The 21568-nt window shown below is 36.5% G+C and overlaps 2 protein-coding genes across 4 annotated transcripts in view; one reads left to right on the top strand and one right to left on the bottom strand.

Moving 5' to 3' along the window:
* The first annotated feature begins 2109 nt into the window (after positions 1 to 2109).
* PYROXD1 (pyridine nucleotide-disulphide oxidoreductase domain 1) lies at positions 2110 to 21538 on the top strand. Of its 3 annotated transcripts, XM_070410602.1 has the most exons (12): positions 2110 to 2289; positions 4068 to 4148; positions 4912 to 5031; positions 7222 to 7350; positions 9555 to 9628; positions 11366 to 11526; positions 12228 to 12328; positions 12686 to 12821; positions 14062 to 14174; positions 14990 to 15112; positions 17399 to 17536; positions 18546 to 21538. In XM_070410602.1, the coding sequence occupies exons 1-12, from the start codon at positions 2206 to 2208 to the stop codon at positions 18792 to 18794; spliced, it is 1509 nt and encodes a 502-aa protein (XP_070266703.1). In that variant the 5' UTR covers positions 2110 to 2205; the 3' UTR covers positions 18795 to 21538. The 3 variants fall into 3 exon arrangements, with proteins under 3 accessions (XP_070266703.1, XP_070266704.1, XP_070266705.1); XM_070410603.1 differs by lacking the exon at positions 17399 to 17536; XM_070410604.1 differs by lacking the exons at positions 2110 to 2289; positions 4068 to 4148 and adding an exon at positions 6087 to 6185 and having other exon boundaries at positions 4944 to 5031.
* RECQL (RecQ like helicase) overlaps positions 19143 to 21568 on the bottom strand; it is a 30504-nt gene continuing 28078 nt past the window's right edge. Inside the window, exons 14-15 of the mRNA XM_070410601.1 lie at positions 20575 to 20704; positions 19143 to 19806 (exon numbers count right to left, since the gene is read on the bottom strand). Of these exons, the coding sequence (XP_070266702.1) occupies positions 19654 to 19806; positions 20575 to 20704 (283 nt within the window). The 3' untranslated portion in view covers positions 19143 to 19653. The remainder of the gene's footprint in view (positions 19807 to 20574; positions 20705 to 21568) is intronic.

Below are 21568 nucleotides of genomic sequence, written 5' to 3'. Positions count from 1 at the left end.
GAAAGATTGCCCTGCTCTCTCCAGAAAGTCCAGAAAACATCATTATGTAAGTAATAAATCTTTTCTTCACCTCATGGTGTGTGTGTGTGTGTGTGTGTGTGTGTGTGCGCGCGCACACGCGCGTGCACGTTTATCAAATCTTTACATCCAAACCAAAATTTGGGTATATCGTCATTCTGTGGGATAACTATAACATCTATCTGCCCAGAACAACCTGATTTAAAAATATTATAGCAAACTATTTAAGAAAGAACAGTAATAGTAATATTTCATAAGGCCAATTTATACCTCAAATTGGTGGATGTAACCATACAATGAGGGCCCAGACTTTATAAGATTGAGTTTACTATGCTTATTCCAAAGCCTCAAGAAACATTAAGTGTATACCACGTAAGTCACTGTGCTAAGTGCTGGGAATAGAGGCAAGAAATTCCAAAGTGTATAAAATACACTCCCTTTCCTCAAAGAGGAAGCTCAATAGGGACACACCCAACTCTAACACAATAAACATTCTTGAATGCAGTAAAGTACTATAAACATGATTATTTCTGCTTGAGAATGATGGGGAAGGTAGCATTTGAGCTTGCTGTTCATAGATTCACAGATTTCTATTGGTGGGACAAGATAGCCTGGAATGGAAGAGACAAGCCTGGATGTATTCAGGAAACTGGGATTATGCCAGAAGGAAAAGTGGTGAAGAGGAAAAGCAACCACATTTCCCTTTTAGTAAGACAACTCTTAGGGTAGCACAGGAGTACATCAGAAGCAGAGGACAGAAGAAGGAGGGCCTATACAGTGATGGCGAACCTATGACACGCGTGTCAGAGATGACACGCAAACTCATTTTATTTGTCGATTTTTCTTTGTTAAATTGCATTTAAATATATAAAGTAAATATCAAAAATATAAGTCTTTGTTTTACTATGGTTGCAAATATCAAAAAATTTCTATATGTGACACGGCACCAGAGTTAAGCTAGGGTTTTTCAAAATGCTGACACGCCGAGCTCAAAAGGTTCACCATCACTGGCCTATGAGGAGCCTCTTTTAATAGTCCAAGTGGGGGGAGAAGGCTTAAAGTAGGGCAGTCACAATAAAAACTAAAATAAGGAAACTGAGGAACACTTCTGAGTTGGCAGGACTTGATACATTGAATTTTGGGATGTGGAGGTATAGTTTAAGAAATGCCTCCAGTTTTCTAAAGGGCATGAATCTGATATTTATAGAACAAAAACGGTATACCGTGGAGTTAAAAGTGATTTTTTAAGTTTGTTCAGTTCCAAAAAGCTGATAACAATATAATAGGAACCAATTACCCCAATGCCTTTAACACAACGTACTAGAGTAACTAGACCCTGCTGAAAGATCAGAAAATAGGCGAGTGCTAAGAGATTATAAAACTGGTTTTTCCAACATTAGCCTATCATATTCCTTGAGGCTATACAAGGGAAAGGGAAGAATCCATTGATAAATTGCGGAAGAGTGCAATAAGAGTCCTTTTGGAGAAAGCTGTATGCATGCTAGTAGGAAACAATCCCCCACCCCTGCCAGCTCCAACACACTCACAGTCCTGGCCTGGGTCCCTGCCCCTAGGGAAAGGGAGGAAGACTTCGAGAGAGGCATGTGGAGGGAGAGCTTTACCTGCAGCCCGGGCGTCGGGTCACAGGCACCCGCACCCCATTCAGCTAACGGCAAAGAGACGTGGTTAGCTAGATGGTCCGACAGCAGAGGATGCTATGTTAGGTTGGAATGCACTTTCAGAATTTGCTGGGGGGAAAGGATGAGTGCGTTTCCCAAGAACCCTCTATGGTCCCTGCGAGAATATCAGAGCAATTCCTTTATTTTAAGAACGCTCTGCCTCGTGAGATCATTGGTCTGTTTTAGGCACTTCGCCAAGCTTCTTTTGGCCACCCATCTTCTTTATTTTTTGTTTTCTATCTTCTCTTTATCACATGTACGTTGGAAAACTACATTCAGCTGTAAAAATCGTCACACCAAGCCCGGCAACAAGTGGACGCCTCCGTGCTTGGAGCGCGCAGCGCGCGGCCAAGAGGCGGAGGGGCTAAGTGTGAACCGCTCGGCACCCGTAGGTCTGGTTCCCAGGGTCAGACACCGGAAGTGGCGGTCCCGGCCCACGGCTTCTCCGGGAAGGCAAATTCCCGCCGCGCCCCGGCTGCAGTCCGCGAGCCCTCAGCAGTCTGGGAACATGGAGGTCGCGCGCCCTCCCCCGACGGCGGGGAAGTTCGTCGTGGTGGGCGGTGGCATCGCGGGCGTCTCTTGTGCGGAGCAGGTAGGGCGGGCGGGCGGACCGGCGGCTCCGCGCCCTCCTGGACCCCGGAGGCGGCGGCGTTCGGGCTCCTCCCCGCTCCCTCCCCCGTCCGGTCTTTCTACCTGGTCTCTCCCCCCCATCCCCACCCCCGCTTTCTCTCCTGCTTGCTCCCAGGTATTGGAGACTGCGCGGTGGCCCTTGGTGTCCTCGGTACCTCGCAGGCTTCACCGGAGGCGCCTGGCCGATTGGGGGGGGGGGGGGGGGCGAGGGGAGAGAGCTAGTTGTTAGGCGTTGGGACCCGGGCCTGGGCCTAGTCCTGTCCGAGCCGACCCGAGGCCTTGTGACTAGCAAGGACGTAGTGAGGAGATTCAGCCGCCTTTGTCGGTAGACGACTGCGGTCCACTTCCCTGGCGCAGGCCCTGGGTGCACCGCACCCTCACGTACCTTTCCTGTACTGTGAACTCCCAAGATGGAAGGTACTTCATCTCTAGGAACGTTTCCAAAACAGCCCGCAAGGTGTATGCGGAATGCAGCTAGGGGACGCTTTCCCGCTTATAGTGAATAATGAGACCATTTATATATCTACACCTATGTGTATTTTAGTATTCCAGAAGGGACTAAATTATCTTGATAGAAACAATCTCAGAAGTAATAAGAAATGGTACAAGAAGTTCAAGACTTTTAATCATATATAGATAATAGATGGATAGATAGATTGATTTCAGAGAGGGAGAGAAACATCAGTGATGAGCGAGAATCACTGATTGCTGCCTCCGGCAGGCCCCCTACTGGGGATCGAGCCGCAACCCCGGCATGTCCCCTGACTGAGAATCGAACCCGGGACCTCTTGGTCCATGGGATGGCTCTCAATCCACTGAGCCATCACAGCTGGGCTAAACTTTTAATCTTTTAATCTTAAGGTGTATTTTCCATTTATTCACCAAGTCAACACCTATGATCCAGGCACTGTGCTAAGGGCTGATTAGTCAAATATAAACAGCCTGGTACCTTTTTAGGGACTCACAGCCTAGTGGAAGAGGCATGCACATAAATCATTTCCTTGGTGTGTGTGCTGTCTTAGGGCTGCCAGTTGAGTTGGTAGGGAGTAAATGAGGGAAGAGGTATCCTTTCTCCACGGAGATATACTTTTTAGAACAATGAGTAAAAGTTCACCATCTAAACGAGAAAAGACAGATGTTCCAAAGGGAAGCGACAGTAAACCTCAGGTGAAGCCTAGCATCCTCTGGGAGCAGCAAAACTTAAGGCACCGGGTGCTTGGGGGAGGTGACCAGAGATGAAGCCAGGGAAGGTTGGCAGGGGCCAGATCATAAAGGATCTTATAAGTCATGCTAAAAATTTACCAGGAACTTACAAATAGGTGATTTTGAGCAATGGAGTAACGTGATCAAATGACAAAGTTTACAATAAACAGAAGTTGGTTTAACTGTTAATTAGGAAGGTAATTTCTCCTTACCCTCGGCATGATAACTTTAAATTGGCATATAAAATAGGTTAAGTAAATAAGGAATACCTCTTTATGCCACTTTCCTTATTCAGATCTTTGTTAGTATTTAGTATAAATGTATTACTCATTTTAATCAGTACCAAGTATTGAACACTACTCATCACTATCCCATAAATATGAACAAGACTCAGGATAATGGAAACTTTAGATGAGGAACAATGATTAGTTTCCTAGGTTAATAACTTTATTAAAATTGCACTATCCCTTTCTCACCATGCCATCTATAATAATAACTAAAATTATTTATCATATTTTTCCTACTTTTTTTTATAAGTTGGCAATTCACTTTCCGTCAGAAGAGATTCTTCTAGTAACAGCTTCTCCTGTTATTAAAGCAGTTACAAATTTCAAGCAGGTAAGAACCTTTGTATAACTTTCTTACTATTAATTTTTAAAAATTTCAGTAACTTGCATAGTAGGTAGTGTAATTGTACTATTTTAATTTTTTAAAATGACAGATGTTCTTTGGATGTTCATTTCAGAATTGTAGTTCAAAGTTTAGAATTAATTCAGATTGAATACCAAAAGCACCCAGAATGATATTGAATTTCTAGTCTTCTCTTTTTTTCCTCCTATCATTTCCCTCCCATTTTTAATTACTTTTTAGAAAATTTAAAATAAGGTTCTTTTGGGGAAAATTGCTATGAAATCTAAATATGAATGCAAATATATACGTGTGTATATTTTTATTATAAATATGTGTGTGCATGTGTATTTACAAATCAGAAGTGCTTCTGAGCCAAGTTTACACTTGTAGATAGTTAATATTGCAGATGTGTAATAAGCATCTCAGAATACTTTGTAGTTCCACAGATTTATATTACACATGTCATAACATTATAATAGGAGTCTAAGATTATTTGTGTCATAGTGTGATAGAAGAATGGTCTAGGAAACTAAGGCAGTGACCTCACAGGCTTGCCCAAGAGTGGTAGGACTAGTATTTTGAGTTCTAGTCTTAAAATTCGAATCTAGCCTTCTTTCCACTGTATTTTGTGTAGTTCACCAACTTTCTTGTTTTATGAACATAAAATAAATTATTAAAAAAAGGAACTATTTTTATTAGAATTCTTGAAAAAGCTTTTAACATATATTCTTACCTCTTTGATCTAATACAGATTTCTAAAGTATTGGAAGAGTTTGATGTTGAAGAACAACCAAGTACCATGTTAGAAAACCGCTTTCCCAACATTAAAGTTATAGAATGTGGAGTAAAGCAACTGAAGAGTGAAGAACATGTAAGAGAATTTTTCCTTAATGACATTTTGCTCTGTTAAATCTTGGTGAGGTTTTTGCCTGACTTCCTTCGAACCCACCTATACCACCACCGAAGTCCCTAGCATGCAAATTTTGTGACATTGATTTCCATTACTAGAATAATTTACACTCTTTTGTGAGTTTATTGGGATTGTGTAATTAGTTTAGTTTTGCCTTTAAGTTTTATATTTCAAATTAGCATTAACATTTATAAAGTGTCCACTGTTTTCTGGGCACTATATTAAGTGGTAGGCACCATAATGTAAGGAATAAGCAATAATATAAGGAATCTATTCCTGTAAGCTCTCAGTGTCATAGGGAATATAGACATGCATACATATAATTATATGGACATGTGAAAAGTACAGTCATTGAAATATTATCAAAGCTCTGCTAGTAGATATTTAGGAAGACTTCACAGATTGAGTAATATTTGAGCTGTGTTTTAAAATATGAGTGAATTAATAGTTAGTGAATTAATAGATGGAAAAGGGCATTCCAGGAAGAGATTGCATCTTCAAAGACCAAAAGAAAGGAAAAGGGGCATGTGGAACCGTGAGGTGGTCAGTGGGATTTGGGTGGGGCTAAGTAAAGGAGATTGGCAGACAGGGCCTGAGAAATAAGTAAATAAGATTGTGAAGAGCTTTTTATGTCAAGCTAAGAAATTGAGTTCATTTCCTAATCAATGGAAAAATAGTAAAGAGATTTTAAGCAGAGGCAGGGATGATGAAATAGAAGTTCTTTTAAGAAGATATATAATAATCTCAGTAAAGATTTTAAAAAGAAGAGGAAGATATATCTGACAGCAGTGTCAAGAATGAGTAAGTGACTAGTAGCCAGCAACCAAATTCGAAGGGGTTAGCAATAGTCCAAAATGATAAAGGCCAAAACCAAGGCAGTGTGAGGCATAAGGCAGTCTCAGAAAAGGATGTTATCAGGTGATTAACAATATCCTCAAATGAGCTTTAGGCAAGATGTAAAGTAGAGTTTGCATTTGTTTCTCAAAAGCAGCTCTAATTTATGAATTCTCCCTTAGGGATAAAACACATACACCACATTTGACAGGAAAAAGAAATTAAGAAAAAGTACTGAATTTTATGAGAAAAGAATGAAAAATCTGAATCCAAAAACCAGAGTAAGTTTCTAATACTTATAGTGGTAGTACTTACTCATTGTAACATCCACGTGAATTAATTTGCAAATTGAAGTAGGTTTAAAAGTATACTAATGAGTTGTGAGGAAATTTTTACATTAGGACATTTGAATGAATCAGAGTGCTACCCATTACCATTTGAAAACTGTCCCACATGAGGTATACTAGCATGTCTGCATTCTCTTATCCTTTATATTCTTTAGTGAATTAGAAAAATTCTAATTTTCTCCAAAAATTTAACAGTAGCTAATAAAGAGCTTTTGTGTTTGTTTTCATAGAAACGAAATGAAAATTTATTTTTTAAATTTGGTCAATACCTATAACTAATTTGTCATATAAAATTCTAACCAGATTATATGAAGGAAAACTTGCACGAAATGTCTGTATGGATTACACTTTGGGTTATTGATTTTATATATTTGTTATGCAGCTAAAGAGTTAACATGGGTGACAAATGTCTCAATGGGTAATAAGTGCTATGTTATGATTTGCCAAGTTTTGTAATTCACACACATGGCACAAAAGTTAACCCCTAAACCATTCTAACAAAGTCCAGCATCTCTCATGTATGTCTGCTTTCTAAATGCTGCTGCTAATCTGTAGATTTTCTTCAATATTAAGAAACAGAAACAGTGGATCTCTAATATGTGTTTTAGACTCATTGAGGTTATTAAAATTAATATAAATTATTTAAAGCCCGTACATGCTGGATTTAAGTTTAACATGTTTGTCACTTAGGTGAAAATATAATCCCCAAAGAGCGTATAGTTTGCTAGGAGAAAGGCTAGTTTTCATCAGACTCACAAAATAATTCATGGCCCTAAAATGATTAAGAATCACTGAATTGAAGAATGTATTCTTATGCTTACTTAGCTTTGTATTTACTGGGACAAAATATTGACTGCCACCAAGAAGCAAGCTTAATATACTTTTTGCTTTTGTGTTTTTGAATGTTTAAAGTGAAATTGTACCCACATATAAATGCTTCTTGCCCCTTCATTGCTCTATGTTTTTACAGTGCATTTTAACAGAAGATGGCAGTCAGCATGTATATAAGAAACTCTGTCTGTGTGCTGGAGCTAAACCAAAGTTGATATGTGAAGGAAATCCTTATGTATTAGGAATTCGTGATACAGATAGTGCTCAGGTAATACTTTGGGGTTGGGTCCTGGCGAATAACACGAAGATTTTTTTCTTAGACATCTTTTGCTACATTTGAATGAAAGTGTTTCACTTACAATGCTAATTCCTAAACTGTAGGAGCAGAAGGGAGGTTTTTGTTTTGTAGCCCGTAAACCAGAAAGTAGCTATAAGGTTCTATTATTGTCAATTTTAATTTGTTTTTAGTTGATAATTTATCTTGTTTTTTATTCATGCTGATGTTCTGTGTTCTTTCTGCTATTGATGTCCCAAATTTAATGACTCTGCTGAAGGGTACAGCTTATATTATGCACACACTTATTATTGTGATTGGGAATATATGATTTGTGACCTAAATAATATAATGATCTTTTCCCCAAAAGAATAAAGCATATCCAAAACTTACAGAACTTACTCTTCAGCAAAGAAATTAATAGTCAGAAGATCTTTGTGGTACAGAATCATGACAGACCCTAAAACTGGAAAAGTCACTCAGTTTATTGTTCTACTCAAGTGATAACTATCCCAGTAAGGTGAAACTCTATTGTGGAACCTTATACACCTTCTTTTGATAACTTACTTCAGGGTGTGTTGGCCTTATTGCCAAGAAGTTCTTCCTGATTTCAAATCACAATACTCTGTCTTCTAGTTCCTTGTTGTTCTGTCCCATGAGATGATCATTTTACACTTACGTAATAATATTTTGTGTCCTTGAAAATTGATAGTTTACTTTCAGGCTATTCTTAATTAAATAATTAGGAATTTAGAGAAAACTAGAACTTGGTTATCTTTTGGTAAACCTTTTGGGATTCATATGACCAAAGATTACATTCATAACTGTATTCCAGCGAAGCCCTCAACATACAAAAACTCATTGAATCGTCATGATAATTCTGTGTGACAGTCATTACTGCCACTCTACAAATAGGTCATTGAAATAGAAAGACTAAGTAATTTATCATTACTAAGGTAGTTATTAAACTATTAGAAGTACAGTTTAGACTCATGCCGTTCATCTCCATGTCCAGTACTCTTTACAGATCTTTCTTGAATTATCTATTCCCTCAATGAAAGACAAACTAAAATTAACTTAAGGTGTTTTATTGTTGTAGAAATTTCAAGAAGTCAATTTCAGTGGTTATTTATTGAATATTACAATAAGTTTTGGGGTCAATTTAAGAGAAATGGTAACTTGACATAGTAGGCAAAGGAATTGAGCTATTCAGACATCATCCTGAAGCAATGGTACTATTCTCTACTTTTGAACGTCTCCTAAGAGTGACCCACTGGCTTTTCTCCAAGTACATTGTGGTCTTTTTAGAGAGGGTGGTGGTAGTAATTAGCTGCCTTATAATGGTAATAACATTTTTTTAAATAAATGATAGACATTATTATGTGTCTGCTACTCCTAACAGCCTTATCTACATCATCTTACTTAATGCTTACAGAAACCTTGAGATTTAGTCACTTCTTTTTTTTAAAATATTTTTATTGATTTCAGAGAGGTAGGGGGAGGGAGAGATAGAAACATCAATGATGAGAGAGAATCATTGATTAGCTGCCTCTTGCATTACCCCCACTGGGGACTGAGCCTGCAACCCAGGCATGTGCCCTTGACCGGATTTGAACCTGGGACCCTTCAGTCCGAAGGCCGACGCTCTGTCCATTGAGCAAAACCAGCTAGGGCGAGATTTAGTCACTTCTTAATTCCATTTATAGTTGAATGTGAGGTACAAGAGGATAAGCAACTTGTCCATCATTCCCAGTTAGTAAACTGCTAGGACCAGTTCCTCTAGCATTTGTGCTCTTAATCACTTTGCTGCTGTGGCTCTCATCCTGCAAGTTTTAAGTGCTGAGTGACTGCAGACAGTATCAACTGAGGAACTAGAAGAGGAAGAATCCTGTATCTAGGATATAGATCAATGTTATGTTAGTAAATTGATTTTGTCAAATAGTTGAGAATTTAGTAAACTAAGACAGGGCCTCCTGCTGAAATTCTGAAGTAGTACTCTAATGACATAAAAACAAGGAAAATCAGGAGAGGCATTGCTGTAAAGGCAGTGTAGGGTGAAATGTAGAGGAGAATTTATATTATTAATTGGAAGGGTGCATCCCGGAAGAGTGGGAAAGTGAGATTTATTATTAGAGAAGCCTCTTGTTTCCACTATTGCCCACTATACAAAACCCTGTGTCATTTTCTTTTTAATATAGGAATTTCAGAAACAGCTTACGAATGCTAAAAGAATAATGATCATAGGGAATGGTGGTATCGCACTTGAATTAGCGTAAGTATATTTAAAAATTGCTCTGTGATTCATGCAATTGTTGGCATACTAGAAAAGATCTTGTTATCCTAAAAATCAAAGATAATATTGTTTTAAATGTATTTTCAAGAACAGAAATCCACTTAATTTTTTTTTAGCTTTCATGGGATTCATAGTTGCAGAAATGTTGTCAGAAAACATGAGTTTAGGCAGTGCTTTAGGTCTCAAAGGGTCATTAACTGGTAACTGGCTAGATTTGAACCATCCTATATAATCCTATATAATAAAAGCCTAATATGAAACGTGCCTGACTCTTCGTTCCACCAGTAGCTATGATGCGCACTGACCACCAGGGGGCAGACGCTCTAACCGGTAGGTTAGCTTGCTGCTGGCGTCTGATCGGGACTGGGCAACATGGGCCGGACACATCCTGGAGCCCTCCCGCTATCCTTCCCTGGCCCCGATCATGCACCAGTGGGGTCTCTCTGCCTGGCCTGCGCCCTCTTGCAATCCAGAACCCCTCGGGGGATGTTGGAGAGCTGGTTTCAGCCCTATCCCTTGCAGGGCAGGCCGAGGGACCCCATCAGTGCACAATCCATGCACCGAGACTCTAATGTTTTATAAGCATGTACTATATTAAAAAAGAATCTGAATGTGTACACCTTTAGAGATTTCTAGTCATAATCCCCACCACTTTTTATTGCTTATACCCATCCTGTTATGTGAACACATTAATGAATATGAAATATTATTTTAAAATATTTCAAGTTCAAAAATCATTGAAGACTCCTCTTGTAGTCTACAGAGCATTAATTCACTTTCTTTGTGATTTTATCTTCGAGCAGATAGCTGACATGAAATAGCAGACTAGAAAATTGGGTCCAATTACAGATAGGACAAATTTATATTAAAATAAGGAATCTGCTCAAGCCCTGTCTTTGCTCAATTTCATCCATTCCAACTCTCAGACTATGTTTTTGCCCCTCTTTTTTCGAGGAGGATGAATCCCATTGAAAGCCTATAAGAATTCTTCAGTTGCCTGAATACCAGGAATGGCAGTCATTATGAATTTTGTGGCACTGTGCAGAGAAATGCAGAGGAAAAACTAGAGCATCAAAACTAGACTGGGCCTTAAGGGAGGAGGCACAGATGTGGGGGGGGGGGGGGGGGCTTCAAATTTTTAGTACACATGACAAATTTTCTCCACGTATCGCCAAAACTATAACTTAATACTATTATTATTTACAGTGAAATGCTTTCTTACCTTAAAAATGTTCAAATTCTCACAACATTTGATCTTATTCCTTCTGTAATATTCTTTGAATACATAAAATGTCTGTTACCAAAGAAGTCAACTATTCTCAGTATGGTAGCTGTGTACCATCCATCCATCATCGATTACACTATTACCATATAAAGCATTTCTCACTCCTGGGACACTGTGGACATTAAATGATAACTATGTTGTAGAAACTGAACACTTTGAAATGATATTTATTGTAATGAAACTTTACCTGATATCCAGTATATATATTTGTCTCTTACATGTTCTTGGTAAACTGGTTACATTCCTTTTGTTATTTGTTCTACTTTAACTCTTATCCTGAGTGTTACACTCCTCCTTATAATCATTTTTTCTGAGTTTGCCTCAAAATACTTTCTTTACTTGTGCCTTAGGAGAGAATTGTTATTTGCAAGTACAAAGATTTCTACTCATACTTTTGAAATTGCTTTAAGTAACTTTAATATTCCTTTTAGGTATGAAGTCGAAGGTTGTGAAGTAATTTGGGCCATTAAAGATAAGGCTATTGGGAATACTTTCTTCGATGCAGGAGCAGCTGAATTCTTGACCTCAAAGCTCATTGCTGAAAAACCAGAGGCTAAAATTGCACATAAAAGAACCAGATATACAACTGAAGGTAAATACAGAATCTGACTCATTAATTCACAGATAAATTTCTATTTTTTTAACCATATAGAAAAAGACTATAAGAAAATTTAGCAAAATATATTTGGGTGCTAAGAATTTAGTATCTTTATATGACTTTTTAGATTTTCTAGAATTTATATATTTTATGAAAAATATGTATAATTAAAACGAAATTTAAAGTGAATTAAATAAACCAGTCTATCTGCATCTTTGTAAACAGATGCTACAACTAGACAAGACCTAAGGTAATTTTATAAAAATGCAGTGAGTTTGAAAGCAAATACAAGCTTCATGATTTTTTAGTTTATAGAGGTTTAAAAAAACAAACACATAATGGTTTGTAAAATTTAAGAATTTTGTAAGTTTAGGGCATCCCAAAAACTGACAACATTTTCAAAATCTGTTGGCTAACATTCTTACCCTTCATATTAACCAGTGAATATAACATCCCAAAAACATTATGTTTATAGTCAATACTCAATTGAAAGATTATCCATTTTATATCTCTACATCACAAAATATTAAAATAAATAAAATTATTACTACAGGTGACTTTGTTTCATCATTTGGTATGTACTTATGCATGAGAATCATTATATTGCCTAAAAGCTGCAGAACAAGCATAATTATCTGCCTGGCAGATATTTATTTTTATATCATTTGAATTTTGAATTGAGTTTATCTCTTCAGGAAAGAAAAAGGAAGCAGAAACCAAAATTAATGCTGGTAATGTAGGCAGTGCCTTGGGACCTGATTGGCATGAAGGCTTAAATCTTAAAGGAACAAGAGAGGTATGTTTTCATATACTAATTAAACATGTCTAAATGCAATTTTAAATTCTTGAACCCTTTTTGTTTAAGACTGGTTACAAATATGTAATCAAAGAATTGCTAGGTCCCTTTACTTAAAATCCATAGTGCTAAGAAAGGAGTTGGCCTACATGCCCACCAAAGGTAGGTGAATATTAAATTCATCTAACACTCACTCTCTGCCTTTCTAACTCCCCAGAAGTGGAGATTGCCATACACAGACCATAGTGAAAACACCTGTCCTATTTTAAATTAATGTTTTCTCAAAAGTTACTTCAGATGCACTTCAATATTTTAAAGGTTAATTGATGGATTCTAAATAAAATATTTCTCTTTTAGTTTTCTCATAAGATTCACATTGAAACTATGTGTGAAGTAAAGAATATCTATCTTCAGAAGGAATTTAGAATCTCTAAGAAAAAGTCCTTGACATTTCCAAGAGACCATCAAAATGAGTTAGTTACAACTGATAAAGGTAAGTGATAAAATAAAAAGATATTTAACTGCTTATTTAAAAGGAAAGCAGCTTAATTTTTATTATTATACTAGAGGCCTGGGTGTGTGTGTGTAAGTGGGGGAGGGGGGCCTCAGCCTGGTCTTCGCCCTCCTGCAATCCAGGACCCCTTGGGGGATGTAGCAGTACGCCAAGCGTCAGGCAGCCAGGGTGGAGCCCAGGCTCACTGCGCCTGCCAACGCAGTTTGGTAGGGATGCCACAGAGTTGGGAGCTTGGGAGAAGCTCCCACCGCTGCAGCTGCGCACACCAGCTGTGAGCCCAGCTTCTGGCTGAGTGGCGCTCCCCTTGTGGGAGCACACTGACCACCACAGGGCAGCTCCAGCGTTGAGCGTCTGTCCCCTGGCGGTCAGTGCACGTCATAGCAACTGGTCGTTCCGGTCTTTCGGTCCTAAGTGTCACTTAGGCTTTTATATATATAGATTAAAAACCAACTTCAGACTGCCATATAAAATTTAAACATGAAAAGTAAAAATAAATGATAATTTAATAAGTCATTTTATTTTTATAACTAACTTAAAATTTTCTAATAAATTGTATAGGGCTTTACTCACTGTGTTTTGACTGTCATAACCCTGTGAGTCAATCAGAATATCTTGCAGATCAAAACAAAACTAAAACTAAAAACCTGATCTCAGAGGTGAAGTGACTTCCCCAAAATCAAATAGACTGAAAATGTATAAATTTCTAACTAAGACACAGTTCCACTCTTGTGAGAATACTGCCATTTGAGGAAAAACACTCAGCCAAGCCTAGTGTATGATATTCCAGTTCTAAATTCTTTGAATTCTTCCATAGGAAAAGGGAAAGTTTGAGTATGAATAGTAAGGGAAAACATTGAAAAGTGAGTAACCTAGTTGGACTAAACTCTCAGAGGAACATCCTCTATTAATAAAGATTTTTAAAGAAATAATTTGTAAGATGATTACCAATTTAAATTTACTTGGTTAGATTTGTGTCTAAATTTGAAGGGAAAACGTTTAGAATGCCATAGTTTTGTAATCATACCCAAAACAAGGCGATGGTGTTAATTGTATTAAAAATTATGTTAACAGATGTGCCTTATGCAAAATATTAAGGGATGTTGTTTTAAAGTCATCTCCGGCCTTCCTTTTTATTTTTCCTTGTTCTAGTTATTATATTCACATAATGTTGTGAACAGTTGGTGGTGATTACATTTGAGAATAAATTTTTTTTTTAAAGAGATATGGCCTGTGTATGTGGAGCTGACCAACGAAAAGATATATGGCTGTGATTTCATTGTCAGTGCTACAGGAGTTACACCAAATATAGAACCTTTTCTCTGTGGCAACAATGTAAGGTGAAATTTTTGGTCCCACTACACATATTTTTAAAGTATTATTTATTAAGCTCTAATTCTCATTCATTGTGTTAGTATAAAACTGTAACTTAATGACTAAAAAGAATTTAATTTATATTCATATCTTGATTTGCAATACTTTTTTAAAAATAAAGTTTTATTGATTTCAGAGGACAGAGAGAGAGAAGCATCAATGATGAGAATCATTGATTGTCTGCCTCCTGCACGCCTCCTACTGGGGATTGAGCCTGCAACCCGGTCATGTGCCCTGACTGGGAATCAAACTGTGACCTCCTGGTTCTTAGATCAATGTTCAACCACTGAGCCACACCGGCCAGGTGATTTGCAATACTTTTTTACTGCTTAAAGTTCTTAAGCAGTTAACATTCCAGCATAGGTGTCATTATTGATGTGACATAATGCATAACTTATTTATATAAATATTGGTAAGAGACTGATACCACATGAATTCTTAAAAGTGCTATTTTGAAAAAACTCTTAATAATTATTTTCTTTTTAGCATTTGAAGCCTAGAAAAACGGAGGAATATTCTTGTAATTATGAGTGGGTTAGTTGTATGGTTACTGGGCATTTTTGATATTGAAATTCTCAGAATTTTGTGAGTTTGCATCTTATGAGGAATTTGATTCCCTGGTAATTCAGCTTAGTTGCCTAAACTTTCAGCTATTTTTCACTTTCTCTTTAAAGATCAGCAAATCATGATGTAAAAATTTTACTTGTTCTTTTACTTTAGAATGAAGTCATGTTTCATTTTTCTTACCGTTTATGCTTATGAGGAACATTGTTTAGTTTGATCTAGGAGAAGACGGTGGCCTGAGAGTGGATGATCATATGCACACATCCCTTCCTGATATCTATGCTGCAGGTGACATCTGTACTGCTTCCTGGCAACCCAGCCCATTCTGGCAGCAGGTAAGCCGCATACATGATCACGTTTTTTCAGAGACTCCATCTGAAAACAAGGAGTTGCTACCAGCAAATCCAACTTTCTGGTTTTCCAAATCTCCTACTTTAAGTAGGAAGCTATCATAGAGGTTTTTGTGACATTAAAAAAAAATCAGAATGTTTCCCTTTTGGTGAGTGATAGAATTATAGTGATAGAATAAAGAGATATCTTTCAATTTAAAAGGAGTGAAGTGCTGTTACTTTTTCATTCTCAGATGCTTATCAGCACTGTCCAGTGGAACTGTCTATGATGACGAAAATGTTCTGTACTTTTGTATTTTCCAGTCAGGTAGCCACTAACCACATGTGTCTATTGAGCACTTGAAATGTGGCTAATGTGATTGAAGAACTAAATTTTACTTACTTTTAATTAATCTAAATAGTTACATATGGCTAGTGGCTACCATATTGTACAGTACAGCTTTATACTAAAAAAACGAAGTTTCAGAGATTATAAGCCATATAGATAAAGCATTCTGTTCCTGATGACCGTGTTCTGTCCTATGGGAATTACTACTGAAAAAAAAAAAAATGTTCCTGTAGTGAACAGCCTTGCTCAGCCTTTAGCCTAACAGCTGCTTCCACCTGGCTCTAGACTTCCTCCTGCCCTCACGTGTTGCTGCCTACTTCCAAAAATACTAGAGAAGATACTCCGTGGCTATAGGTGAAGTTGTCTTAGGAGCAGTAAAGATGGGTAGATATTAGAGATAAAAGAACCAGTCAGTGCCTCCCTCGGTGAAAGACCAGCTCCACAAGTAGCGATATTATTCATTCAGATTAACTATGGAGTGTGAAGTATTGGAAAAGCTAGATGTTTTTCAAGAGGCAGCTTCATTGGTTTGTGTGTTGTTTTTTATGTACAGCAGAGCTATAACATGAGTGATAAGAGAGCTTCTAAAATGCTTCAAACTAGCTTGTTTTCAGTTTTCTCTACAGTCATCGTATGTCATTTATGTGGCATATCTGTCACAAACTCTCAAGTAGGAATTGGAGTTTGGGGGACTTAAAAAAACAAACATTTAAAACCCTCTAGGATAAATCATATCTTCAATGTGCATCATTAGAAGAAAGAAATATCTAAAAATAAATAGATGTCTCTTGTTTTGAGTAAATCTTAATAGATCCCATCTCTTAATTTACAGAAGCAGTAAGTACACTAGTAATTGTTTTACATAGTCCATGATGCAAACTTAAGAGACTTTGAAGCAGGAATACATCAGTTAGGTAATAGTCCAGCAGAGCAATTTTGTAGGCCACTGTCTTTAGCCATCCCCTGGTTTTACCGTGCTCAGTTTACTCTGCTTCTTTACCAGAGACTGCCTCTTACTTCATTAACCCTAATTTGTTTACATGGAGAAGACTGAATTTAAAAAAAAAATCACTTCTGTCAGAAATCCTTGAAGCTTATATTCATGATTGTGGTATTATATTTACACACAAAAAGACAGCATTAGTTACACAAACACATAGGGGTATAAGGGTACTATTGCTTATTATAGGCTAACCTATTTAATTTTCCCAATAGCAAGGAGGAGGTGGTATATGTTTATATTTCAAGTGAAGAAACTGAGGCTCAGAAAAATTAAATAGGTACAGTTGATATGCAGATCTACTGACTTCCAAGGCCAGTGTTCTGTTATACTAGAAAATCCCAAAAATTTGTAGAAATACAGTAAAAACAGAATACAGAAGAAGTTAATACTGCTGTAGAAAATTTTAAATGACTTCCCAGAATCACTTGCTGAGATCTGAAATGATGTCTTGGGGTTAGGCACCAAGTGATAAATCTGTCTGCCCACTGAGGTAAATTGCAGGGTAGGTCTTAGCACCAAGATGAGGGTTAGGAGAAGAAACAAATTTTTCAGTGATAATTTGGCATCTCTATTAATGCTGATGAGAAATTTATTCTGAAGTGGAAACTGGTTAAAATGTTATCATCTGGTGTAACCTGAAATAAATTTTTAAATAGAAAATTTATTGAAATGTAAAAGTTGGTGTCATATTTGATTTTTGAAGCAGTATTTAGGTAGAATTATCAGATACCAAAATCAAATGCCAATCAGTGTGGATGGGGATTGCTTCTATGGCAAAGATGACCCAACAAACATCTAACCAATTTAACCGATCTAGACCTAACCAATCTCAAGGACTGTCAAACATTGAACTCCATGAAGGAATGTTACAAGGTTAAGTGATAACATTTTTCAAGTAATGATAATGAAAAGTTATACTGCATTACATTTTTTATTTCAGATGAGGCTGTGGACCCAGGCTAGACAGATGGGATGGTACGCAGCGAAGTGCATGACTGCAGCTAGTTTAGGAGAGTCCATTGACATGGATTTCAGCTTCGAACTTTTTGCTCATGTAACAAAGTTTTTTAACTATAAGGTAAGATAGATAAGCAAATTAGTGCCTTTTTCTACTTGTTAGTAACTGATTATAATCATCAGATTTTCTTGCTTGAATACAAATTCATATGGTTTTAATCATTTTACCAAGAAAAAAATATTTTCTTATTTTATGCAAATCAATACTTGGTATTATTGCTGATCTTAATTCCTAATTATCTGATAATCATTACCTCCCTTCCCACTGTAGTTTTACACTTTACAGGGACTGTTCCCTACTGGTGCATTTCTAATTTTTATTTGAGATTCATTATTTCTTTGTGCAGGAAACTAATAGCTGTCATACTCAAGAGTGAACCAAGTTATTTTCCATACATATCTTAATCCTCTTTACATTAGTCTGAGGCTAGTTTTTGTTCCTAATTTACTGATAAGGAGAAACATACACAAATACACACACATACAAGGTTCAGGGAAATTAAATAATTTGTCATGAAAGATCTCAGTTCCTTATTAAATCTTTAAATCATGACTCCAGGCTAATGTGGTCCATATTCTACATATTTGTATATTCCACAGATAGATAGATAGATATTTTAATCCTCACCCGAGGACATGTTTTTTAAATTAATTTTAGAGTGGGGGGGAGAGAGAGAGAAAAAAACATCGATAGATTGCTTCCTGTACATGCCAACTGGGGATCTAATCCACAACCTAGGTATGTGCCATCTGGGAAACGAACCCGCAATCTTCTGGTGTACGGGACACCTCTCCAGCCAACTGAGCCACTCATCCAGGGCTTCACTAGATATTTTTAATGGTCATGTAGAATGTAGATTGTATGGCATTATCATCTGTAAAATAAATACATACCATTCAAATGTTTGGGGGTTTTTTGGAACCTGTTCCAATGATGCTTTTAGCTGTAAAATTTTGTGAACAGATTTTTCTGCTGGCCATTCTGGCATAACACAAAATAAGTGCCTATTATGTTTCCTTTTAGGCACTCACTAGAATAACTTTTTTTATCCCTACATGTATATTTATAGGTTGTATTGCTGGGAAAATACAATGCACAGAGCTTGGGTTCAGATCATGAATTAATGCTGAGATGTACCAAAGGACAAGAATACATCAAAGTTGTCATGCAGAATGGACGAATGATGGGAGCTGTCTTAATTGGTGAAACCAATTTAGAAGAAACATTTGAAAACTTGATATTAAACCAGATGAATCTTTCATCATATGGAGAAGATCTACTAGATCCAAACATTGATATAGAAGATTATTTTGACTAAAAAGAGCATTTCAAGAACCACATAGTTTCAAATAAGACAAAATGTCAAGTCAATTATGTGAAGGACTGCACTGATTTAATGGTGACCACATTGAAGTTAAAAATACACGGGTGATAATGATTTTAGTGGAAAAGTATTTAAAAATAAAATTCTAAAGATGAAATCAGTTTGGATAACTTACAGATATATTTTTTTCTAACACAAAACTGACCTCTCACGACCACTTATGTAAGAATTTTCAAGTTACTCATTTATGTGCTTTAAACTTAGACGCGTCCACTTGGGATTTAATTTTGGAGCTAGGTTGGTCTAAAAAGAGCCATTCTTTATGAAATGTCAAAATAGGGCTATGGTTTCAAGCTTAGTTTTATTTTACTTAAATAGAGACAACGCCATCTTACTTACTAATATTAGTATTGATACGTTATTACTCTTTTTGTGTGGATTCTACATCAGTTATAACCTGAGGGTACTCTTTGTGATGAGCCTATGTAAAATTCTCAGTACAACAACACTGCTGTCAAAAGATAGTTCTGTCAAAAAAAAAAAAAATTACAAGGCATAAAGAGCTTAAGATAGTTATGTGAACTTACTCCCTTAACTATTTTTCTTTTAAAGGGTTTTACATTAAAAATTTATTTTTCCCCTCATTTCACACTGTAAATGTATGCAGTTCATGCTCTTAAATTTTCAAAAGTTCTCAAATTCTCAAGTCTTCAATACTTTAGAGAGAAGTTCTTAAAATATAGCTTCAAGTATATGTAAAATATTAATGAAAGTGTCTTAAAATTTAAGCTACAAAAATAATGGTGCATGCATGCATAAAACTGTTTTCTTGGAAAATTTAGAAACATTCATCTCAAGCATCATCAATTTTTCTTTTCTTAGCCCCAGTATTCTTAGTATCAGTTTGCTGAAGTATGTTTGCAGATTTCTTCTGGAAGTTGCCCGAATTTTTTCCTTCCTTCTTTTTATCAGATCCTTCAGAATGACAAGTTTGAGATGATTCAATCTACAAAACAATAACAAACACTGGGTAAAAATTCAGTTAATTTTGTTTTCTCATGAGATTCATAATCTCAATTGTCCTTCTATATCAGTTAGCTCCTGAAGTGTCCAGTGGTCTGGTTTTCTATCTTCAAATTTCTACTCACATATGAGTCCCATCTTGAATAGAAGGGTCTATACCAGGGGTCCTCAAACTTTTTAAACAGGGGGCCAGTTCACTGTCCCTCAGACCGTTGGAGGGCCGGACTATAGTTTAAAAAAAAACTATGAACAAATTCCTATGCACACTGCACATAATCTTAATTTGAAGTAAAAAAACAAAACGGGAACAAATACAATATTTGTATTTGCATGTGGCCCGCGGACCGTAGTTTGAGGACCCCTGGTCTCTACCATCAGAGAAACCATAAAGAACACCTAGAGTGTCCTTAGACACAATTGCATATGGCATGTTTTTGCAGGCCTGATAGTACTTAGTTTACAACTGCTTTTCAACCTCTGCCACAGAGGCAGACTTCTCAACCAACATTGATCACCATGAGAGCAAGGTGTATCACAAAATTAGACATTAAAATGGAGTCTTCACATTCCAGAGGTTAGAAATTCCTCTATGTTAAAAAGCTAGTCTAAAATCTCCCACTTTATGTCTTCCATACCCAGATTCTAAGAACACTGACTTACCTCTTATGTTCAACTGGACTTAGGAGAGTACTAATTAAAGAAAAGCATCCATAGGCTTTAATGTATTTTTTAAATATTTGAAAATAGTTACCCTTAAATAGGTCTGTGTGGACTTCTTTACTTGCATAGTAATAACATGTGCCTCGTTGTTCAGAAGATGAGCTTTAGGTCCTGTTTTCAAATAGGAAATGGTAGCGTAAGCTGTAAAACTGTAGTCTTCTCTGCAGAAGATAAAGACCACCAATCAGAGAGGTTTTGAGGAGTTATAGGAAACAAAAATAACCATAAGTGCAATAATTCTAAGTCATATATTGATAGGAAATAATGAAAAATACACTACAAAAATAATTTATCTTTATAGAAAGTATTTTCATTTTGTGCTTTTTTTTGACACTAATCAATTATAGTTGGAGTTTAAGTACATTTTGTATAGTGTTTAACATTCGCATGAAACAACCACAAAACCATTTGTTTTGAGGCATTTATAAAAATGAGAAATAATCGACACATCACATTTTGTGGAAGAAAATATTTTCCCAATTTTTTATTCTTGTGATTGAATAAGTCATCATTCTTATGGTACTGGTTTTCGACATTTTACTATTTTATTTCTTCTTAAGTTTAACATATCTCCTACTTAGGGCTGTACTGAGATATAACTAATGCCTATAAAGTCTGTTTCCTTATTTCTAAAATTAAGATAGAATATCTAGTCTCATCTCACCATGTTGCTAAGGTTAAATGAATATATGTAAAAATTATAATATGTAAAGTATGCTGTAATTATTATCATTATTGTTATATATCCAAATTAGAGTTTTTCTTAAAAGTAATCTTTTTGGAAGAATATATATTTATTCCATGAATAAAAAAATAAAAGTAGCCCGGCCGGCATGGCTCAGTAGTTGAGCATTGACCTATGAACCAGGAAGTTTCGGGGCACATGCCCTGGTTGCAGCCTCAATACCCAGATGGGGGCATGCGGGAGGCAGCCAATCAATTATTCTGTCTCATCATTCATGTTTCTATCTCTCCCTCTTCCTCTGTGAAATCAATAAAAACATTTTAAAATAAATAAAACCGTG

The sequence above is a fragment of the Myotis yumanensis genome, unplaced genomic scaffold (genome assembly GCF_028538775.1).
Source record: "Myotis yumanensis isolate MYYU_CA2020_CCGP unplaced genomic scaffold, mMyoYum1.0.hap1 SCAF_3, whole genome shotgun sequence".
Classification (NCBI taxonomy): Eukaryota; Metazoa; Chordata; class Mammalia; order Chiroptera; family Vespertilionidae; genus Myotis; species Myotis yumanensis.
Note: the sequence above shows the minus strand (reverse complement) of the source record. Positions and strands in the feature narration are given on the sequence as shown.

Excerpts from the sequence above, each read along its gene's own strand:
- PYROXD1 (XM_070410602.1), top strand. The coding sequence starts at position 2,206 with ATGGAGGTCGCGCGCCCTCCCCCGACGGCGGGGAAGTTCGTCGTGGTG. Across the intron at positions 9,629-11,365 it reads GGTATCGCACTTGAATTAGC|GTATGAAGTCGAAGGTTGTG; the intron begins GTAAGTATATTT and ends TATTCCTTTTAG. Across the intron at positions 15,113-17,398 it reads CCAGCCCATTCTGGCAGCAG|ATGAGGCTGTGGACCCAGGC; the intron begins GTAAGCCGCATA and ends TTTTTATTTCAG.